This window comes from Protopterus annectens, chromosome 1.part2 (assembly GCF_019279795.1).
Source record: "Protopterus annectens isolate FY-2018-M chromosome 1.part2, PAN1.0, whole genome shotgun sequence".
Taxonomy (NCBI): domain Eukaryota; kingdom Metazoa; phylum Chordata; order Ceratodontiformes; family Protopteridae; genus Protopterus; species Protopterus annectens.
In genome coordinates this window covers 486,400,658-486,421,122 of record NC_056727.1, presented here as the reverse complement: position 1 = coordinate 486,421,122, position 20,465 = coordinate 486,400,658, and the positions used below count along the sequence as shown (strand labels likewise).

General features: G+C 37.1%; 1 protein-coding gene across 1 annotated transcript in view; it reads right to left on the bottom strand.

The window, feature by feature from the left end:
• The window catches only part of ANAPC1 (anaphase promoting complex subunit 1), a 3,613,296-nt gene that overhangs the window by 1,462,007 nt on the left and 2,130,824 nt on the right, over nt 1–20,465 (bottom strand). The window contains exon 26 of the mRNA XM_044060160.1: nt 11,964–12,235. Coding sequence (XP_043916095.1) covers nt 11,964–12,235 — 272 coding nt within the window. The remainder of the gene's footprint in view (nt 1–11,963; nt 12,236–20,465) is intronic.

Below are 20,465 nucleotides of genomic sequence, written 5' to 3'. Positions count from 1 at the left end.
AGATATCACTAGGGATCCACAGAAGCACTGAAAAGCCGCGTTTTAGGTGGAATTAGCGTTTCAGGGAAATACCAAGCAAACAAACAACAAGCATACAAACAAAGCTAGATTCAGCAGGCCTGGATCTAGTCTATGCTACAGCAAACAAGGTGCACCAATTTCAGTAAGAAACTGTTCAAATATGCAGGCACTATAAGCCTTTAACCAGAAATTCCCAGCTCAGAAGGGCAGAGTCCAGCCTCTCCTCCCACAAGAGTGCAGACCACAAACCTTCTTAATGTAAAATAACTGGCCTGAAGCCCAAGTGCTTAAACCAGAACTAATACACTTTTAGAATAACAGACACTGAGCCCTCAATCAGCTGTTCACAACTTAGAAGGATGTAAGCTATCTGTCCTGCCACCACAGTGCAGGCCACAAACCTTCCTAATGTAAAACAACTGGTCTGAAGTCCAAGTGCTTAATCCAAAAGACTTAGAATGATAGCTACACTTTAATCAAGTTATTACCAAGCAGTAATAAATACAACTGAATACTTTAAAGAATGCCTGGATTAGTGCTCAAGTTATAAAAACAAAGCTAGATTCAGCAGGCCTGGATCTAGTCTATACTACAGCAAACAAGGTGTACCAAATTTCAGTAAGAAGCAGTTCAAATATGCAGGCACTATAAGCCTTTAACCAGAAATTCCCAGCTCAGAAGGGCAGAGTCCAGCCTCTCCTCCCACAAGAGTGCAGACCACGAACCCTTTTAATGTAAAATAACTGGCCTGAAGTCCAAGTGCTTAAACCGGAATTAATACACTTTTAGAATAACAGACACTGAGCCCTCAATCAGCAGTTCCCAACTTAGAAGGATGTAAGCTACCTGTTCTGCCACTACAGTGCAGACCACAAGCCTTCTTAATGTAAAACAATTGGCGTGAAGCCCAAGTGCTTAAACCAGAATTAATACACTTTTAAAATAACAGACACTGAGCCCTCAATCAGCAGTTCCCAACTTAGAAGGATGTAAGCTACCTGTCCTGCCACCACAGTGCAGGCCACAAACCTTCCTAATGTAAAACAACTGGTCTGAAGCCCAAGTGCTTAATCCAAAAGACTTAGAATGAGTTACACCAAGCAGTAATAAATACAATTGAGTACTTTTAAGATGATGCAAAAGCAAAATAAAGTAGGAAGAAACACAAATACAGTAAAAGCAGATTTTTTTTTTTTTTGAGTGAGCAAATGAGATGGGCCCAGGAGTTACAGGACAGAAACAAGTGCAAATGCAGGCCTTCAAATCAGAAAGTTGAGAGAGATGGAAGACCGCCCAAACGGCCAATAACTACAAATTCTGGGCCAGAACCACTCCTTATGTGGTAGACAGGTTACCTAGTGCTTACCACTCCCACTGATAAGCTAGAAGGCTTCCCTCCAACACAGACAGGCTTGGGGGCTCAGAAGCTTACAAATAGTCCTGGATACAGCAAATCTGTATCTGGAACACTAATTACAGGAAAGGTAGGAAACAGGCTTACAATTTTTTTTTTTCCCCAGAAAAGTAACAAAAACAGTAGTAAAAACAATTCACATGCAGTGCAAGCTGGCACACTTGAGTATGTAGCAATATTAGTCCACACACAGTTTGAAAAAATGTAATTAAATTAAAAAGGACTAAAAGCAAGTGCAGAAAGCGTTTATTAGGTAGAATGCGGTAAAGAGATGGGACTGGGGTAGTGTCCTAGATCAAATCTACAGTGGGGCGGGCACTGCAAAAGCCACCAAATTTAAACTACAACCAAGAACAGGGAGGGGGGAAACCAGTTTCAACAGAGATGTGAGGAATCAGAGTGCAAATTATAAAACACAAAAAATATATACTGATCTCTGTATATTTGCAGAACACTAAGACAACAGATATCTAAGCAACAATTTAGCTCTATAATACAGAATGCAGAAAAATATACTCAGCTCTATATATCTGCAGAAAGTCTTGTAAGGCTGTTCCACTTTAAATGCAGACTGCTGCTTTTAACAGTTCAAATTAGGGGAACCTTGAGTTAACAACACACAAGTACACATTAATCATTTTTGACGGCGCCACATTAAATGCTACTTTAGATTTTAAACTGAACACTTTTGTTATATTTTTTCCTTTGGCAGTGAAAGTCTGATAGTACACACAATGTGCATGAGCCTAGTATTTTTCTTTTTTCTGTTTTAAAGGTTGCAATTACTCGAGTGCTTTCTTACACACTCAGACTAAGTGTTTTCTTAGTCTAATGCCATGCACACTTTAACAGATCTCCATAGCCTTGGTGCTTTACTGTTATATTTACTTTTTTAACATTTATCACCATTTCCAGCTTAGCAATTATTTTTGTTTTTTCATCCTACTTAGGTTTTCAGTTGTATACATATACACATGTTCATTCATGTTATGATTTGTTTCTGACACACAAACCTGATGAAGTATTTGATACGAAAGTGATCTTTGTTAAAAAGTTGTTTATTTATTAATATTCATTCCGGTAGATGTCTATTGGTAGATCTTTTTGTTAGTCAGTCATTTTTTAGTTAGTTTGCTTCCTAATTAATAAAGTTTTGATTAGTTGGTTAGCCTATACATCCATCCTCATCCATCCTTAACCCATTTTCCCATTAGGTGGTATCCTTGTCATGGTAGTTCATTCACTCTTGCTGTGAGGCAACAGTGCTAACTGCTGCACCACCGAGGCCACCCTATACAAAGTGTTAATAAACTGGTCTTAGATTGTAATTTGTCTCCCTCTGTAACTACTGCCTTATTCCAAACAGCCAGATTATATATATAAAGAATGAATGTTTCTGATGCTTTTCATTACACTCAGCTAGGATTGCTTGTTTGTGTGTTTCAATAAAGGATATTACATTTTTAAATCATCTGTGTACTGCCTACTATTTTCTATTTGATTATTTTGGAGCACATATTTTAAAGTTATATTTTACAGTTTGATTTTTATTAAGTGAACTAAGTGCATAACATAATTTAAGGAAATGAACATCACACCCTCCACACTGCAAAGTTTATACTTGGTTTCTTTAACTCACTCACTCCAATGGAGCTCAGCAAGTTTGCACTGTAGAATGTCCAAAATATTGACTATCGAGTAAGGGTCACCGTGACAATACTGACTACTGAGTAAGGGTTACCATGACAACAAAAACAGACTAAACGTGAAAAACAAAGTACAGCGACCACTACAGCTAAACAAACACACTTTAATGATGATAAAAATAATATAATAAAACTTTGTGGTAAAACAATAGCAAAAATAATTGGTGAGATCTTTCACAGTTTCACAACTGCTCCATCAGATCATTCAATAGCAGACGTCACTAAACCATTTAAAAAAGGGGAGTAACCAATCAAAGATGCCAGACAACACGTCAGTTACCATTATTAAATACAAAATTCTTAATTTGGAACTTTGTTGTATACTAAACACATGAAATCTAAATACACTTCTACCCTAAAATCTTAAAATTCTAATAATTAGAATATTCCAAACACAAAAAGTGATGTTATCAGTTATATGTATTCTCATTATATTTCTTACCTGCAACATCATCCTGTGTTTGTACTATTTTAATTATTAGAATTTTAAGATTTTAGGGTCGAAGCGAATATAGATTTCATGTGTTTAGTACACAGTAACATTCCAAATGAAGAGTTTTGTATTTAATAATGGTAACTGTCATGTGTTATCTGATATCTCTGACTGATTAATCCCCTTTTATAAATTACTTAGTGGCATCTGCTATCGAATGGTCTGGTGAAGCAGTTGTGAAACCATGAACGCGCTCTACTTTACTATGAAGTTTTTTTGTTATATTATTTTTATCATCATTTAAGTGCATTTCTTTAGCTGTGGTGTTCGCTGTATGTTGATTTTCACATGAAGTTTGCACTGTAACTTCCAATGGGCAAAGCCTAAGCCTTTTGTCAGAATCAAATTATGTCCTCACATTTCAAACAAATGTTCATATCTTTGGAGTCACAGTGATCATGAAAGAAGTATGAATGGCAAACTCTTCAGCACAAACTATTTTTATAGTGGTAGCATTCTTTAGGTTCTCGGGTCAAGTCACAGTAAACACAACAACTATTACATTTGTCATATTTTGTAAACAACTTCAAATATCTCAGCAACCACTCAAGTTACACACACACTGTCACAGCAGGATTTTATTCAACTAGCTGAGAGCATTCACGTCTTTGTTACTTGGTTGTTGTCAAATTTAGATAAGTGAGAAAATTATATCTATATAAATTAATATCATCAAAACTACAATTAATATTTATTTGCCTGCACTAGATAGATGTCAAATATTAATGCAGTTGAGCTTACCATTGTGTAAGCTTTAAGATGAAATCTTTTAAAATCTTGTACATAGCATGGCTTTGGAATTATTGATGCAAATATGAACAACCAATGTTTGACACCTAGAGGTGTCAGTAGGAGTTAACTGCAGATGCACCCGGAGGCATCACTTGGATGTAATGAGTTAATGGGACATCTGCCCTATAAAACTTAGAATGCTCTGACCCAGGACGGCATTCAATAACCGTGGTTGGGACTTCTTCCCTAACTAAAATCCGAGGAACACCCCTAGGCCCCTCAGAAATAATCAACTGTGATTCCTCTTGAACATCCAAAACTGACATCTGCAAAGCCTCATAGGACGTGCTGAAAACCAGATCCCCACCAACCTCCAACCCAGTTGCAGCAGAGGAATCTGACAAGAATCCAACAACAAAGCTGGGCAAACCTCTGAGGTCTCAGTGAGCTCAGGAGAAACATCCAGTGGAGGCTGGACAGCAGAAGATTCCTATCCTGGTTTCTTAACCTTTTTCTTTTCTAACAGCTGACCCTCTGAGCAGGAAGTTCCTTCCATGGTATCCTTAGTGAGAAGTTTTAAGTCGCTGATCCTCCAGATACAAAGCAAGGGAAGAAAGCCTACTTCACAGAGTCTTCGGTACAAAAGCCTAACAGATACAGCAGGTTGTATGGTTGTGAGAAGCACCTAAGCAAAATAAACACCGTTCATTGCAATCTTTATGAAGAATCTGTCTCCCACACTGGCATTTATCCTTCCTGGATGGCATTAACATCGAGAAGCAACCAAAAGTCAAGAAAGAACAAAATCCAAAATGGCACTTATCTGCAACGGCTCAGAGACCAGCAAACAGGATGTAGGCATTCAGACCAATGACTGAGAGATGTGTTCAGACTGTCAGAAAAGAAGTTCTGAGGATGGTACGTCCAGACATCACCTTTATGTTCTATACTATATGCTAGGAGCATACATGTGACGTACAGCATACCTTAAAACAACAGTAGGCCTTTGTATACTGACCGGACTTTGGGCAACCCGAGACAGGGAATCCCAAGATGTAAGGTATACTGCCACACGTGAACGGAAGAACATCTGATGTTTTATCTGCTTGTACAAACTGTTTACTGATTTTCAGTTTGTTGGATGCTTACATTTAGACATATTAATAAAAAAAGATTGCAAGGACTGAAGAAGACCTGCCTTTAACATTAGAAAGTTTAAGCACAACACAGCCCCATTTTTTTGGGAGCTCCACATGCTCTTCCCCAAGAACTTCTCAATGAAGCATCTGTCATCAGAATCTGATGTCTCACCTATGTTCTGCTGAATCACTCAAAAAAGAGTCATATGCATTGATTTCTATATACTGAGAAGTGTAACACACACATAAAACACAAAAACATCTAAAAGAGGAGGTGTATGGCTCCTTTGAAGGAAGAATACACAGTCTAGAATTGTTTCAAGAATTATGTGAAGACAATCTCAAAGAAATTCTTGTTGAGAAATCTATGAATTCAAAATTATGGCACTCTGAAAACATGTTCAGAGCACCCAATCATTGGTTGTGTTTCTTCAAGCCAGGAGCATCAGAATACTAGCCTTCCTATATGTACTTCTCAGGCATAGCCAGGATTACTGTGGCATTTGCAGTGAAGCCTGGCTTTGAGAAGACTTAGGAGGAGGCAAGAATCCCTGATGAGTGACTGCATTTCTCCATCTGAGAGAGGCTTTTTTCTTCTTAGGTTACAGAAGTAATTTAAAAGTTGAAGAGGAGTAGTAGGAAAGAGAAGCTCTTGGTGGGGGTCTCATAGAAACTGTGCAAGTCTGATTGTTTAGCAGGTCTTTATGTTCTGAAATGTCTGTCCAGAGAAGACTTTCCCAAAAATGATCCAGCATAATCTGCTGCAACTCTTCTTTAGAGAGGAACAGCCTTAGTCATAACATTTGATGCAAGCACACTCCAGATCTTGCTGCCTTCACCACATATCAATACAATCAAAGTTACACTGGGAAACAAGGATGTACATTAAAGAAGCTGATGTAGCTTCTCTAGAGACTCCATGATCCCCGTATCAAGAAGCTCTGCCAGCTTAATCTGGCACATAGGAGAAGATAGAAACTGGGACAGGCAAGACAGAAAATTAGGGGTTCTCAAGACCGAAGTTGTAGAGGGAAAAAAAAACATCCTGATCACCCTTTACATGGCCTTGGACTCCTTATTAAGCAGCAAAGTACATAGAAAGATGTTATGGTCTATGGGACTTAGTAATGTCTCCCTGTCTCTGTTGAACAACAATTATCAGTCTACTTACTCTTTCTTTAAGAATCCCAGTCTCTACACCCCAGATCTATATCCATTTGCAGCAGCTTTTATTGAAGTATGTGATAAAGAAATCCGAGACATATTAATGAAGGAACATAAACACAGTAGTCATAACTCGACTCCTGGCCAGAAAAGGCACTGCATGAATTGCGGGCAGTTAGACATTTGGAAGTATGCCCCACAGATAAGGGAGGAGACGTGGTTGTCTTCGATAGAGATCTCTATCTGGATCAAATGTGTATTATGTTGAGTGATTTACGTTAATCTTATTGCAAAATATAGGTTAGGTGGCTTTAATAACAGAGTCCATTTTTTGGTCTACGACTGGATGACAGGATTGATTACTCAAGAGTTGTTTGACTATTTTACTGCTGACAGTCCCATTATCCCTATTTTATACGGGGTCCCTAAAATCCATAACAATATTGATAAGTCACCTATGAGACCTATCCTCTCTAGCAGGGGATGGGTCACAGAGCCCTTACCCATTTATGTGGAGAAAACACTTAGACCTGTTCTAGATACTGTTACCATAATGTTGAATGATCCCAAAAACTTTCTGGAAGACCTTTATGTCTGGGCTGAATCGAATTTGCATGATGATGCTTTTCTTTTTGCCACACTATGTGAATTCATTATTCACTGTTATTCCTAATGATGCTGGTGTTGATACTGTTAGGCAATTTCTGATTTCACATACTGATTTTTCCACTACTAAGGTTGAGTTACTGTGTTCCTTAATTGATATTGAGAACAACTTTTATCTACAGAAAACTGGGGTTGCTATGGGCATTGCTATGCCAAGCTTGGTCCTTGCATACTGGGAAAATAGTCTGATCTTGAATGGTAATACATTTTCTTCCTCTATTGGATTTTATAGGCGTTTTGTGGATGACATATTTATTGTGTGGAAAGACAATGAACAAGAGTTTAAGGCATTTGTTGACTTTCTACACAACACAACTGTTTTTTTTTGAGGTTTAGCTATAATGTTTCTAGAGAATCTTTGGAGTTCTTTGATATCTCTGCATGTAGACAAAATCTACATGCTATTTCAACACGTATATACAAGAAACCCTGTAAAAAGAACACTCTGTTACTGAGAAGTAGTATGCATCCATGTCATGTTATGCGGAATATCTTGAATGGCCAGTTTTTAAGAGTAATGATGTTACACAACAAAGATGATGATCTGCAGTTAGCCTTTGAACGATTAAAAAGAGATTTTGTGGAGAGGGGTTTATAGTCAGTCTATTGTAGAAGAATGTGCACTACAACCTTAGCCCTTAGAAGCACTAAAGGTAAACCTTACTTTTCAAGGAGAGATGAACATAGATGTGATAATTCTACACCCTATATTCACATACTCCAGTGGTGTTGGGCTAGTTTGCAATGTGATGCAGAAAAAATTGGCTTATTTTACTAGCAGATCCTGAGGTTAGACAAGTCATTGACCCTGAACCGATGTTCTACTTCAGAAATAATTTGTCCCTAAAAGACAATTATGTTATAGGAACTATAACACCTCTGTGAGTCAGAGAAGAAGGGGACCTTTAGATGCTATAACTGTAAAGCTTGTGATTACACCTTTACATGTACCTCGTTTACACATAATATTTCTAGTGTTACCATCAATTTAGACTTTTACACTGATTGTAAAAGCAAAGACCGTGTATATCTTGTGCCTTCTATATTGGGAAGACCAATAGGTTGTTTAAGGATAGGATTTTGGAACACCTAAATGATATAGCCAGATGTAAAATCACCAGTGTTTTAGCCAAGCACGTTATGCTGAAAGGAACTAGCCATTACTTTATAAGTTTTTTGTGTCAGAGTTAATGAGTCGCAATCCTAGCGAATTTGATAAGAACACAACTGAAGTATGTGAACAGAGATTGATTTTACTGCTGAAAGCATAAGCTGAACCAGGTTCAAATGAGAGGGTCTCCCTTAAACCTGTTTTAAAGAAAAGACCATTGCGATACTGATAAGTCTCGACACAAAAACATTTTTTCTGTTTTGTTCCTTGTTCAAACTGGTGTGTAGTGTTCTCTTTTCGTCACACAAGAACTTTTATGCAAATTTTGTTTTTATCTTATTTTTCCATTAGAATATTAGTTGTTTTTTTCCTTTGCTGGATGTATACAACTGTATATCTAGGTGCAATAAGTCTAAATGTTTGTGATGTTGCTTTTAGTGAGTGTGCAGAGTTTATGCATGACATTTATTAGGTTTTTCATTTTTGTTACACCTGTACATTCAAATAAGTTCCTGATACTCTTTTCTGCTTCTACACTGAATGCATTTACCTACGTTTATGATCAGGTCTGAAGCAACATATAGAGACTGCTCAATGTTATGATTTATTACCGTGTTTGGAATAAGCTTAATAAATCTTTATATTTGATGATGGGAATATTGTTTTATTGCTATGTATTTAACAAATGGTAGGCTGCTTTTATTGTTTGGGAGGGTTTTTTAATTAATGTTATCATATGATTGCTGAACGTTCTGTGACTGGTTGAGTGTTTATTTTAAATAGCACTGAGATTTTGTGTTCTGTGATGGTCTGATGAAGCAAAGGTTACTCTGTGAAAGCGCTTACCTTCTGTTTTAATAAAGTTACTTCTATATACAGTGATTTAAAGCCGTGTTTGGGAGGAGTTTTTGTTACTGTTCTGTGGGACTTATGCATAATTGAAGAGGTCAAACAGGATTCTTAGGATGCTGGGTAAGGATGCCATGACATGCTCACAGGATTTAAAAAAGGCATCCATTATCTTTTTAGGGGCAGTAGAATCTGAGTGCTTCCAGGCAGCAACGATAGTATCTAACAATACGATACTCTCTAAGTTTCAGAAAGGGAAAGAGACACTTCCTTAAGGCTAGTTCTTGCAGATAACGGCCTGCACTTATCAGTGACCTCAGGAGAGGGGCAAGTAACAAGAAGAACATGGGAGTCTAGCAATGGGTCCCCACCATAAAAAGTATACAGTGCGGATGGGGCTTACTCAAGAGAAGTCATAGCTCAATCAAATCTGTCAACATTCATGCTAATTAGGAGTGAAATACCTTTGTACTGACATGTCGCATAGTGATTGCATGATAATTTGAATTACAAAACACTTTCTACATCATAAATAAAGAATTGTTTTGCCCTAAGTGTTCACATGGAATGATATTAACACTTGCACTTAATGCTGCAACTACAGCACCACAACCAAGCTACTGTCTCACAAATGCACTGCACTGAATACCTCTGGTGTGCTACAGGTGTGGTGCACTCAAGTCAGAGTACATAATTAGCACTTTAGGGACCAAGAATATACAGCACACACAAGTGGTCAAATCCTACCAGGAGCCAAACAGCTGTTTAATTTCCCATGGATGGCCACAGGCTCAAAAGGTATTACGACTGCTAACATCACTAGTGAAGCAACAACTTGGTCAAGCCTCAAAAGCCTATTCAGTAAAGCAGAATAGTTAGCCACAGACAGAAACCCAAGGGAAGTGATGTTCAAACTATGGGAATCACCCAAAGGCGGTTATTAGGTGAATGCTTCCACTGCCTCATTCTTGGTTGTTAGCAGATGACTGGTGTACCTTTATCCCCTTGCTGGATAAGGGACGGGTTGCAAGCCACAGAGAAACAAAGGCTACATGGTTGGTGGATTTGGGTGGAGGAGGCTTTGGATGTTGCCTTACTTCATGTTTTTTTTGTTTTTTTTACTACATCCCCCTCACTCTGATTTATATCCAGGACCATAACAGAGATCCTCCTGATGATTCCTGCAATGGATAGATTCAAAAGTTGCCATCCTACAACTGCAGTTGGATATACCCTCTTACACTTCCCCCTTCCGGTAGCCTGGATAAAGCTGTGGCACTTGTGACACTCCTGTGTGTTGCGCTTTGCTCCCAGACAGTAAAACAGCATGGATATGAGCTCCAGGCTGGTAATCTAATGAGAAAAGGAATACTTTGGAGGCTCAGATCTCTTACTCAATGACTACAGAGGAACTTTCGTTTGACAATGTTAGCACTCAAATCCAAACAGTGTAAGTGGCAGAAAAGAAGTGGGAAACACTGGGATGGGTGTGCACATTACTCTGAAAGGATACGTACACATATGACAGTGAAAACTAGAAGAGACAAGAAATGCACTAAGAAGAGAGTCTTCAAATGAAGATATTCATTTATTTTATTTTACATTTGTTGACCAGGATTGTCCAATTGAGCTGAAGAGCCCTTTTTCAGCGGAGGCACTGGGAGAAAAGCTCCAACATATTATACAATTTTCATTATAAATTAGCATTAAACAGCAATGTTACAGGATTATTACAAGGCATTAAGTGGCAATACAATGTTATACAGTGTCAATAATCAGCAGTATAGCAAAACTATTTCAAGATGTATAAAAAGGAAATATGTCATGAAGATGAATATAGTTTTTGGGGTAAGTGGTTACAAAAACCCAGTTTTATCATGATGTAGTTGCATGAAGGCAAGACAATTACAATAGAATGTTTCTTTGAGGCGATTTGCTTAACAGATTTTAGAAGACAGTAGAAAGAGTAGTCAAGGAAGATTAGAGCGAGCTAGTGAGAACAGTGAGTTAAGGGCAGAAAGTAGACTAAGGTATGGGAAGTAGGGGATGTTTAAGGAGGGAGAGTGCAGTGGCAGGACTAGTGACTTTTAAAGTGCTCTTTGGTGGCTGTCTTAAATTTGTTTAGGATGTGTAAGGGTCCTGATTTCTAGTGGGAGCCAATTCCAGGCAATAGTGGGGTGATAGCTGTACATGCTGCGTCCAAATTTAGACTTGGGTTTGTAGATTTGTACTAGGTCTTGGTTAGAGCTTCTGAGAGGTCTGGAGGGGGAAAAGGTCTGGAGGCAGAACTAATTTTCTAATGCAGCAGATGCCACGAAGGCAAGGGAAACTTAACATATGCATGTAAAGTCTTAATATGTGCCACAATATGGAAATTCCCTTCTGAGTAAATACAGATTAAAATGGGGGAACTGAATGATCTAGCTACAGTGAAAAAATATGTATTTCTCTTTACACTCGGAAAAACAAAAGCACCTTACAAAAAATATATATATATATTCCTGTGAAACTTCTATTCTAGATGAATATTTGCAGAAACTTAATCACACAGTGTAATTTCAACAAAACACTTCCAATGTTCTCTATTGTCTTAAGTTTTCACAATGCAATTCTTGAGGCACAGTGATCTACACATGCGCATAATCACCATTCTTATCAGAAGGCTTACCTTAGTGAGATAGTCATGAATATTCAGTGTAGCCAGCTTGGTTAGGTGGCCACTAAGTCCAAGGCCCATCAAAAAACCTGCATACTCATTGGCTAACTCCACATTTTTGGGTTTGTTATAAACTATCCATGCAGAATCAATCTGGGAAACAGGAGCTATTTTCAGTCCAGCTGCTACACCATTGTGAAAGCTAGCCCAGCTTGCCATATTCAAAGGGACATCAATGTTTCCACTGTTAAGGTCAACAGTTGTGTTTCGAGGAGGAGCACGACCTACATGCAAGAAAAAAAACCTCAAGAGACTGAAAAGATACAGTATGCAGTCTCTGTTAAATACAGATATTTTCAATACTTTACAAACATTAAGAAAAATCCAAAAAAGCCATGAAGGAAGCAGATAAACACTCTGGTCATAAGTTCTACTGAACACAAAATTCAAGAATTTTGCCATGTGAGCACATGATTATTATCAACCTTTTTCTTTCTTATGTTATCACTGCCTGCACTCTACATGGATGCAATGGCCCCAAAGATATATTTTTTTTCAAATATAATTTTTATTGTTTTTTGCAAGATTTATAAAAAGAAAAAAACAGAAACATAACAAAAAAGTATAATACATTATATACAGATATCAGTCTTTGCTATACAAAAAGATTGTAACAATGTGAGTAAGCCATACATATTCTACCACAGTAAGGCAGTAACTAGGAAAGTAAAATAAAAGGAGAAAAAGGATTAACTACTATCCTAAACACCCAGGGTTGCTATATCAAAACATAAACCTTAGGGACAGATAGTAATAAAGAGATCCCCTTATAATAACTAATGTGATATAAGATATAATTATCCTTATTTAGCCGAAGGATGAATGATGGTTAGAGGAAAACATGCATGTCTGATTTATGAGTAAAATGAGAGAGAAAAGGGGGTATATTGTTAGAATAACACTATTTACAACTTGGATGCCTTAACAACTGTATAAAGGGGGGGTTCACTAGATGATCTCGAAATACTGAAATGTTGAATTTCAGTATTTCGAGACTGAATAGTCGTAAGTGCAGTTACACAAAACTGCACTATCTCGAATGTGGAAATGTTGAATCCGCTGTTGTGGTATCGCGTTCGTGATGTGCGGTGCAGTTTGTAGATTTAGGTAAGTGGTGTTTACATAAGGGTATTAGGTAGGGATTTTAGTGTGTTTGAGTGTGTGTAATGGTGTTTTTTGAGTGTTTGTGTGTTTACTGTGACCTCGGAGTTAGTATATATAAGTGGGGGTGCAGGGGGACTTGCCCCCCTGCTTATAGGTAGGGTAGTTGTGTTTGTATGTTATGTTTTGTTTGTGTGTGTTGTTTTGTTTTCTGTAGTTTAGTTAGGTATGTGTGTTTGTTTGTGCGGAGGGGTGTGTTTATGTGTATGTTCGTGATTGTGGTTTTAGCGGTTGTGGGTTTTTGGTTATGTGGAATTTCGACTATACAGTCTCGAAATACTGAAATTCACATTTCAGTATTTCAAGATTGTCTAGTGAATCCATAAAGGGACATCTCACCAATGTGATTAACAAGAGAGTATCGTCAGTATTTATTTATTATAGGACTGGAAAATTCGCACACAAAGGTCTTCACAGATTGTGCTTATAGTAATGAATGTTTGTATGATGATTACTTTGTTTGAATTAAGTCAAAGGAAATGAACCAGTAGTTCTGGAAATAGTCTTTTTTTCTTTTCACTGCTAGAGCAAAGTTTATGTGCAGATATATACTTAATTGCCATTGTTTTAAAATTCTCCCGAGAGATTACTGAGGGGTTTACCCAGTTCTTAGCTATAAAGTATCTGAGAAGAGCACTCACAGTTATTAGGATATGTCTCCGGACTCCTGTTAAAGGTTTAGGAATTATCTTCAGGACTGTGGTTTGCCAGAAGGTAGTCTTCTCGTAACCCATTTTTTCCAGTTGAACTCTAAGGGAGCACCATAATTTATATATGTTTTTACAACTCCAGAAGATGTGGAGTATATCTGCATGCTGGAGGGAACAGAAAGGACATGCTAGATTTTTGTTGTACCCAAATTTTAATAGGACTACTGGAGTATGGTATGAGTTATTATTGATCATAAGCTGGGTATAAATTAAATTCTTAAAAGGGGTTAGATTTAGGGTGTTCCAAATAGTTTCATATTTGGACTCAGTAGAAATTTCACCTTGTATGTCATCCCAGTATTTGGAGTATAGAAGTGATTGTTAATATGTGATGTTTATTAAGAACTTGTAGGCATGAGATAGCATTTTGTTCCTAAGGGAAAGGGTTTTGATAACTGATTGTGTTAGAGTTGTGCTCACTTACTTTGGTGTCAGAGAAATTTTATTTTATTAATGAATTAAGTTGTCTTAACATGGGGTCATATCTGCTGGGGGCCCCAAAGAGTCCTTTGACAGCAGCAAAGTTCTTAGGATGGTAAAACTGCCATTCCGTGGCATTTTTAATTATGGGATGGCTATATAGGTCTATCATGTTATTACTGATTTTTATATTTGGTTTTAAGTGAATTGGTTGGAGAAAAAGAGAGTATCCTGTAGATTAATAGAATGCAACAATGTTTAAAAGAAGTTAATTTTATTTTTTAATACAGGTAGAATTTTAGATTTGTATTCACTGTCAAGCATTAAATATGGAATAGAGTGAGGGTTTAATTTGAGTGATTGTATATACTTGTACCAGATTTTGACCCAGACTGGGGTCCATGTATCAACTGATGGTTCATACTTCACAATCTGGATTAAACGGCATGCATTTATTACAATGTAGTAGAGATCAAAATCGGGGAGGCTCAAGCCACCTTTTTCTTTTGGAAGTATTAGTTTTTAATAAGCGATTCTGGTTGACTTCGGGAACCAAAGGAATTATAAGATGGTGGTTTCCATTTTATTGAAGAAATTTGGGGGTATATTTAAGTTTATGGAGTTTAGATGAAATAATATCCTATGGAGAATGTTCATTTTAACAATAAAATTTTTTGACAGTAAGGATAAATTGATATTTTTCCATCTGGATAGGTCATTGTTTATTTGTTCGCAGACTTTACTCAAGTTTGCTTTCATTAAATCTTGATGTGTGTGCATAAAGTTTATTCCTAGATATTTGGCTGAATATTTGACAGGTATGTCAGACGAGGAAGTAGGATTATAAGCGTTTATGAGGATTTAATGGGAAAATAGAAGATTTTGTGGGATTTAGTTTATAATTTGCAGCAGTAGAAAAGAGACATTGATTTACGAATTTTATGAAGATCACTATTCGGGAGTTCAAAGTAAATGTTTAAGCCATCTGCAAATGCTGAATATTTTATCTCTATGTTAAAGACTCTTGGTATATGATGATAGATTTTTTGATTAATAAGTAGTAGGACAGGTTCAAGATAAATATTAAAAAGATATGGTGAAAGAGGGCAGCCGTGTAGAGTTCCATTAGTGATTTTAATAGGGTGGGACATTGTTTCATTGATGTACAGGTAGGTAGTAGCATTGCTGCAAAACATTTTTATAGTGTTAATCATAAGTTCAGGGAAGGTGAAGTATTGCATGGTTAAATATAGGATGTTTAGGTCCACACTGTCAAACGCTTTAGTGGCATCAAGCGTGAGTGTGTATCTTGGGTGGTTATCATTTTTTAGAAATAACATTATTATGTCTAAAGTGAGGGTATTGTCGCATAGTTGTCTTTGTTTCGTGAAACCTAACTGCTCAGGTGAAATAACTGAAGCCACAACTTTCTGCATTCTACTTACTAGGACAGACATCAGAATTTTAATATCTATATTAATGAGAGCAATGGGTCTGTAGCTAAGAGAGTTATGCTTGTCAGAATTAGGTTTCAAGATGATAATTGTTGTAGAGCTGTTCATATATTTATCAGTAATCCAATTAAGGATGATATAGTTGTAGAGGTTAAAAAGAATTCTAATAAGTTGATCATTAAGAATTTGGTAAAATTCACCTGTAAAGCCATCTGGTCCTGGCGCCTTGTTGAGTATGAGATTTTTGATAGCCAACTTTATTTCATTCAGTGTTATAGGACTAGCTAATAGGTTATGTTGTGTGTGACTTAGCTTGGGAAAGGATAGCTTATCGAGGAATTCTTTGTAGATGTCCTTATGAGTTTGATTTTTGGGGTTTAAATTTCACTAAAGATATCTGTGAAGGAATTAATAATGTCATAATTACTGTATAGGGTTTTTCTTTTATACTTTAATTCGGATATATAGTTTGGGCCATCTTTGATGTTTATTAGTTTGGACAGTGTTCTGGAGGGGGTTTGTGCCCATTCCGAGTATCGATGCAGGAATCTTAATTCGGCTAAATATTGGTTTTGTTGATGAAAGGAGTATATTTTTTTTTAGTCTCATGTAGTTTATTTTCTAGGTCCAGACTGTATTTATTTTGAAGTTGTAAATTGATCTTGGTGTACTCAATAGTGAGGTCAGTGATGTACCTTTGTTCCAAAGGATGCTTTTTGTATAAGTATCCCTCTGATAAAAGCTTTGGCAGCAGCCCATTAAACATCAAAGGGGATTGAGCACATATAGGATTCAAGCTCAAACTGTTTCAGATACTGGTTAATTTCGTTTATAACATCATCTTTTTTAAGAATATTAATATTTAACATCCAGGTGGAACTGCTGCCGTGGCCATTAAGGTGTTGTGTTGGGTTGATACTCAGAGATACATTAGAGTGATCGGAGATAGATCTTGCCTCAAGGGCAAAATTATTAAATTTATTTGAGAAGACATCTGAAATTAGGAAAAAAGTCAATTCTAGACCAGACTTTATGAGATGCCGAGAAGTAGGTATATTTGTTTGCCGTTCTACCATGATCAAATATTTGGAATGGGTCAATTAATTTGAAATTATTTATCAGGTCACAAACAGATGCAGTCAGTTGCGGGGGGGGGGCTGTTTCCTGTTTTTGTTTGAGATGTTGTTCAAGAGGTCAATAAGTGCATTCCAATCTCCACCTATAATAAAGAAATGATTGGTATATTGTGATAATAGATTGTGAATTTCGTAAACAAATAAATGCTGGTTTGTACATGCACTATATATGTTTAGAAAAAGTATAGGGCAGTTTAATTGAAGGTAAGAGCAGGAAAATAGACACCACCAACCATTAGGGTCTGATTTAGTGGTTAAAATTTCCTCAGGGAAGCTTTTTTTTTTTTTTTAATTAAGATGGCAGTACCTTTCGATGAAAGACTATTTCCAGCTGACATATGTCTGATCCAGTTTCTTTTCCTATCATTATCCCATTGGTCATTTGTCAGGTAAGTCTCATATAGAGAGAAAATGTTAGATTTATCCTGGTAAATTAGGTGCATAATCAATTTCTTTTTTTTTTTATTTTCCTGAAGACCATTTATATTCCAAGAGTTAACTTTAATCATTATGCTTTAGGATTTAAGTGTAAAATATTGTTCAAGTAATTTTAAAGAAAATACTTTGCATAAACTTGTCATTATATTAAGAATAATGTTAGCTGATGTCCTATTAAGTAAAAAAAGTTAGTTTGAATAGAGTTGCATCCAAGTACCCAACCACAAATCTAGCGCCTAACCACAAAACTCCCTGAAATGATCTTCTATAACATACAAACAAATCCGTGTTATGAGACAATTTTGCGTGTACAGAATAGATGATAAAGTAGCAGTAAGAAAAACATACTAATCCAATATTCCAAGTGTCGGCAAGCAATGGACTACCCACCCCCTTGCCGCTCCGTGAAAATTTTAATTTAACCTGAAATTAGAATAGTGCCAAAGGCCTCATGGCTCTTAATAAAATATGTTGGAAATTTACATTAAATGCCATAAAAAGCATGCTCTATTCAGGATTTTATTATTAAACTATTTAGAAGTTTGAAGTAGTTAATTATAACTTGGGATAAAAGCAAAGATGCTTCTTGTTTACCACCAGAACCTCACCAAGGTGTGAAACTACTGTATTTGCCCTTCTTCAAAAGTACAAAACCAAGAATCAGGAAGCAGGTACTCTACTCAGGCTTTAGGTTCATAGGTGTGTACTAGGCTAATGGCCCTGGAGCCTTTACAAACCTAGCCCACAGGATTACCCTGACATTGCGCCACTCAACCTTAATTCCCAGTGCTTCTGTTGGGTACAGCCACTGGAGTGATCCCTGGGGTGAATTTTCTATTTCCCACACACTCATCAAGGTTTCTCTTCAAGAGGGCCAGTGAGGTGCTCTGTTTGACATGTATGGAAAGTCTATTCCATAGCAAGGGCAGTCTCTGGGTTATGATCCTGTCCCTCCAGCAAGTTCTGTTGATTGTGTTAATGAGGTTGTGGTCACTGGAGCATGTGGTGCGGAGGGATTGGGTTTTCTTTAAATGTAGCATTTCTAATAGAGCTGGATCAGACATGGCTTTGTATGTCAAGCAGAGATTGCCTCTAAGTAGGCGATATGAGACAGAGAATAGTTGGGAGTTTTTTGAGTCTGTCCATATAGGACAAGTGTTTAAGGCCTGGGATCCTCTTTGTCAGGTACTTTTGTGGCCTCTCCTTAGTGTACGCATCCTTTACTTATGATCATGTCCGGCAAGATACCGTCCTATCTAATCTATTAGATTACCCTTCTGTAATATATATCCAGTATAGACTGTCCTCCCTCTTACAAAATAAATCATTAGATAGGAGTGGAGAGAGTATCTCTAGTCTGTAGTTGTAATATGCTAAGTCAAGGGAAGAAAAATCTACAGGAGAGGTGCGTAAAAAACATTTGCATCACATCACCTATGTTAAAGCAAGAACAGCATGCTTAAATATTAATTCAGTAAAGTAATCTAGAGCATTAGATTATTCCTAATGCATCGTATATTAAAGAAAATGCAACCGTCAAAACATTCCAGTGCAGTAGATAATGAGATCAAGCATGGGTGTAAGTTTGTCCAGTGCAGTAGATAATGAGATCAAGCATGGGTGTAAGTATGCATGTGTGGAAGATTAAAAGTGATTCCGGTCCCCGCAGTATATAAAGCTTTAGTTAACTGCCCTAAATACATACATACAAAATAGGTGCTCATTTCCATTTCACATAATTTAGACAATATTAATGAACCCATATATGAAAATATCTGCTAGTGTACTTTTTTGGATGTAAATGATGCGATATGGGTGTAGGTGGGGAAAGGAGGTACTTGATGCAGTACACCCTAGCACAGTCCTAAAGTAGCAGCTGCATTGTAACATTGAAAACATTTTTTTTTTGTGTTCCCCTTTACCCAGCTTGAAACCTTGGAGCACTTCATTGGCAGTAGATTATTAAAGAGTGTGGGGGGTGCACTCATACATGCTATATATAAATGTATAAGTGATTTGTGAACATTATATGAGGAAAACATATGTACAGTACTTTTAAATCCATTGTTCTGCAGCAACTGGAGGTCACAGGATGCCTGATATCTTCAGAAAACAGTTATGAATTAGCAACTGCAGCAATCCCAGTGATGCACTGCTTAATTTTCCACAGCCTCCCAATCTTGTGACGTCATCCGCCGACGTTCCTGTTGAATTCTGGGTAATGGAACGGTGAAACGGCTCTGGAAGCTAGGGAAAAGGCCCAGGAAAGCCACAGAGAACCCTCCCATGACCAAAGGCAAATAGGCCCGAGCACTACTTTCACGTCAAAAGCAGAAAACAACCTCCAGAACAGCCGGAAAGCACAGGAAACTCCTAGATGTACTCCATTTAAATCGACTTGCAGTTAGAAGTGATTCCAGACCAAAACAAAGATGTTTGGTTGTTATTTCTTCAAGTTATGGAAGTATTTAAATTGTTAAGGAAAATGCACTATGATTTAGATTTTTAGTGACATTTAGTGAAACATTGACAGTTTAATTGCAGTTTGTTGTATAGTTTGAACCATATACATTAATCCTGGCTGGAAAATCAATTGTAGCAAGCTTTTTGGTTCCATACAAGTCAGAGCTTATTATTATTTTTTTTTTTTTTGGAACTCATTGCTTTAAGCCTTTTAAAGATACAAAACCAGAATGGTTATTTAGTTGGTTTAATTGTTTGTCTTACAACTGGTTTACTGCTCAGGTGATTCACTGAATGCTCTCATTAATGGGTTTTTTTGCTTGATCCACTGTTTGTATTAGATATTTCTGGTCATTGTGGTAGAAGGAAAGAGTAGCTAGACGCATCATTTGAAAACGTGTTTTCTTTTTAACTAAAAATGCACAGAAAGGATCTAGAGCTTGCCTTTGAACATTTATGGGTTGTGGAAGGTCCTGGGAAACTGTAATTTTGTGCCCTCTCCATGTAATAGTGCTTTTCTTTTTTGCAGCCATAAGAACTGTATTTGTATGTGCAGCATTTAGTAACCTGGCATACATTTGTCTAGGAATAGTTTCATCTTGTGATCTGCATAGTGCTGTGAGCTCTTTCAATTGCATGTCTTTAATGAGGGCTTTGCTGTCGGTGATTATT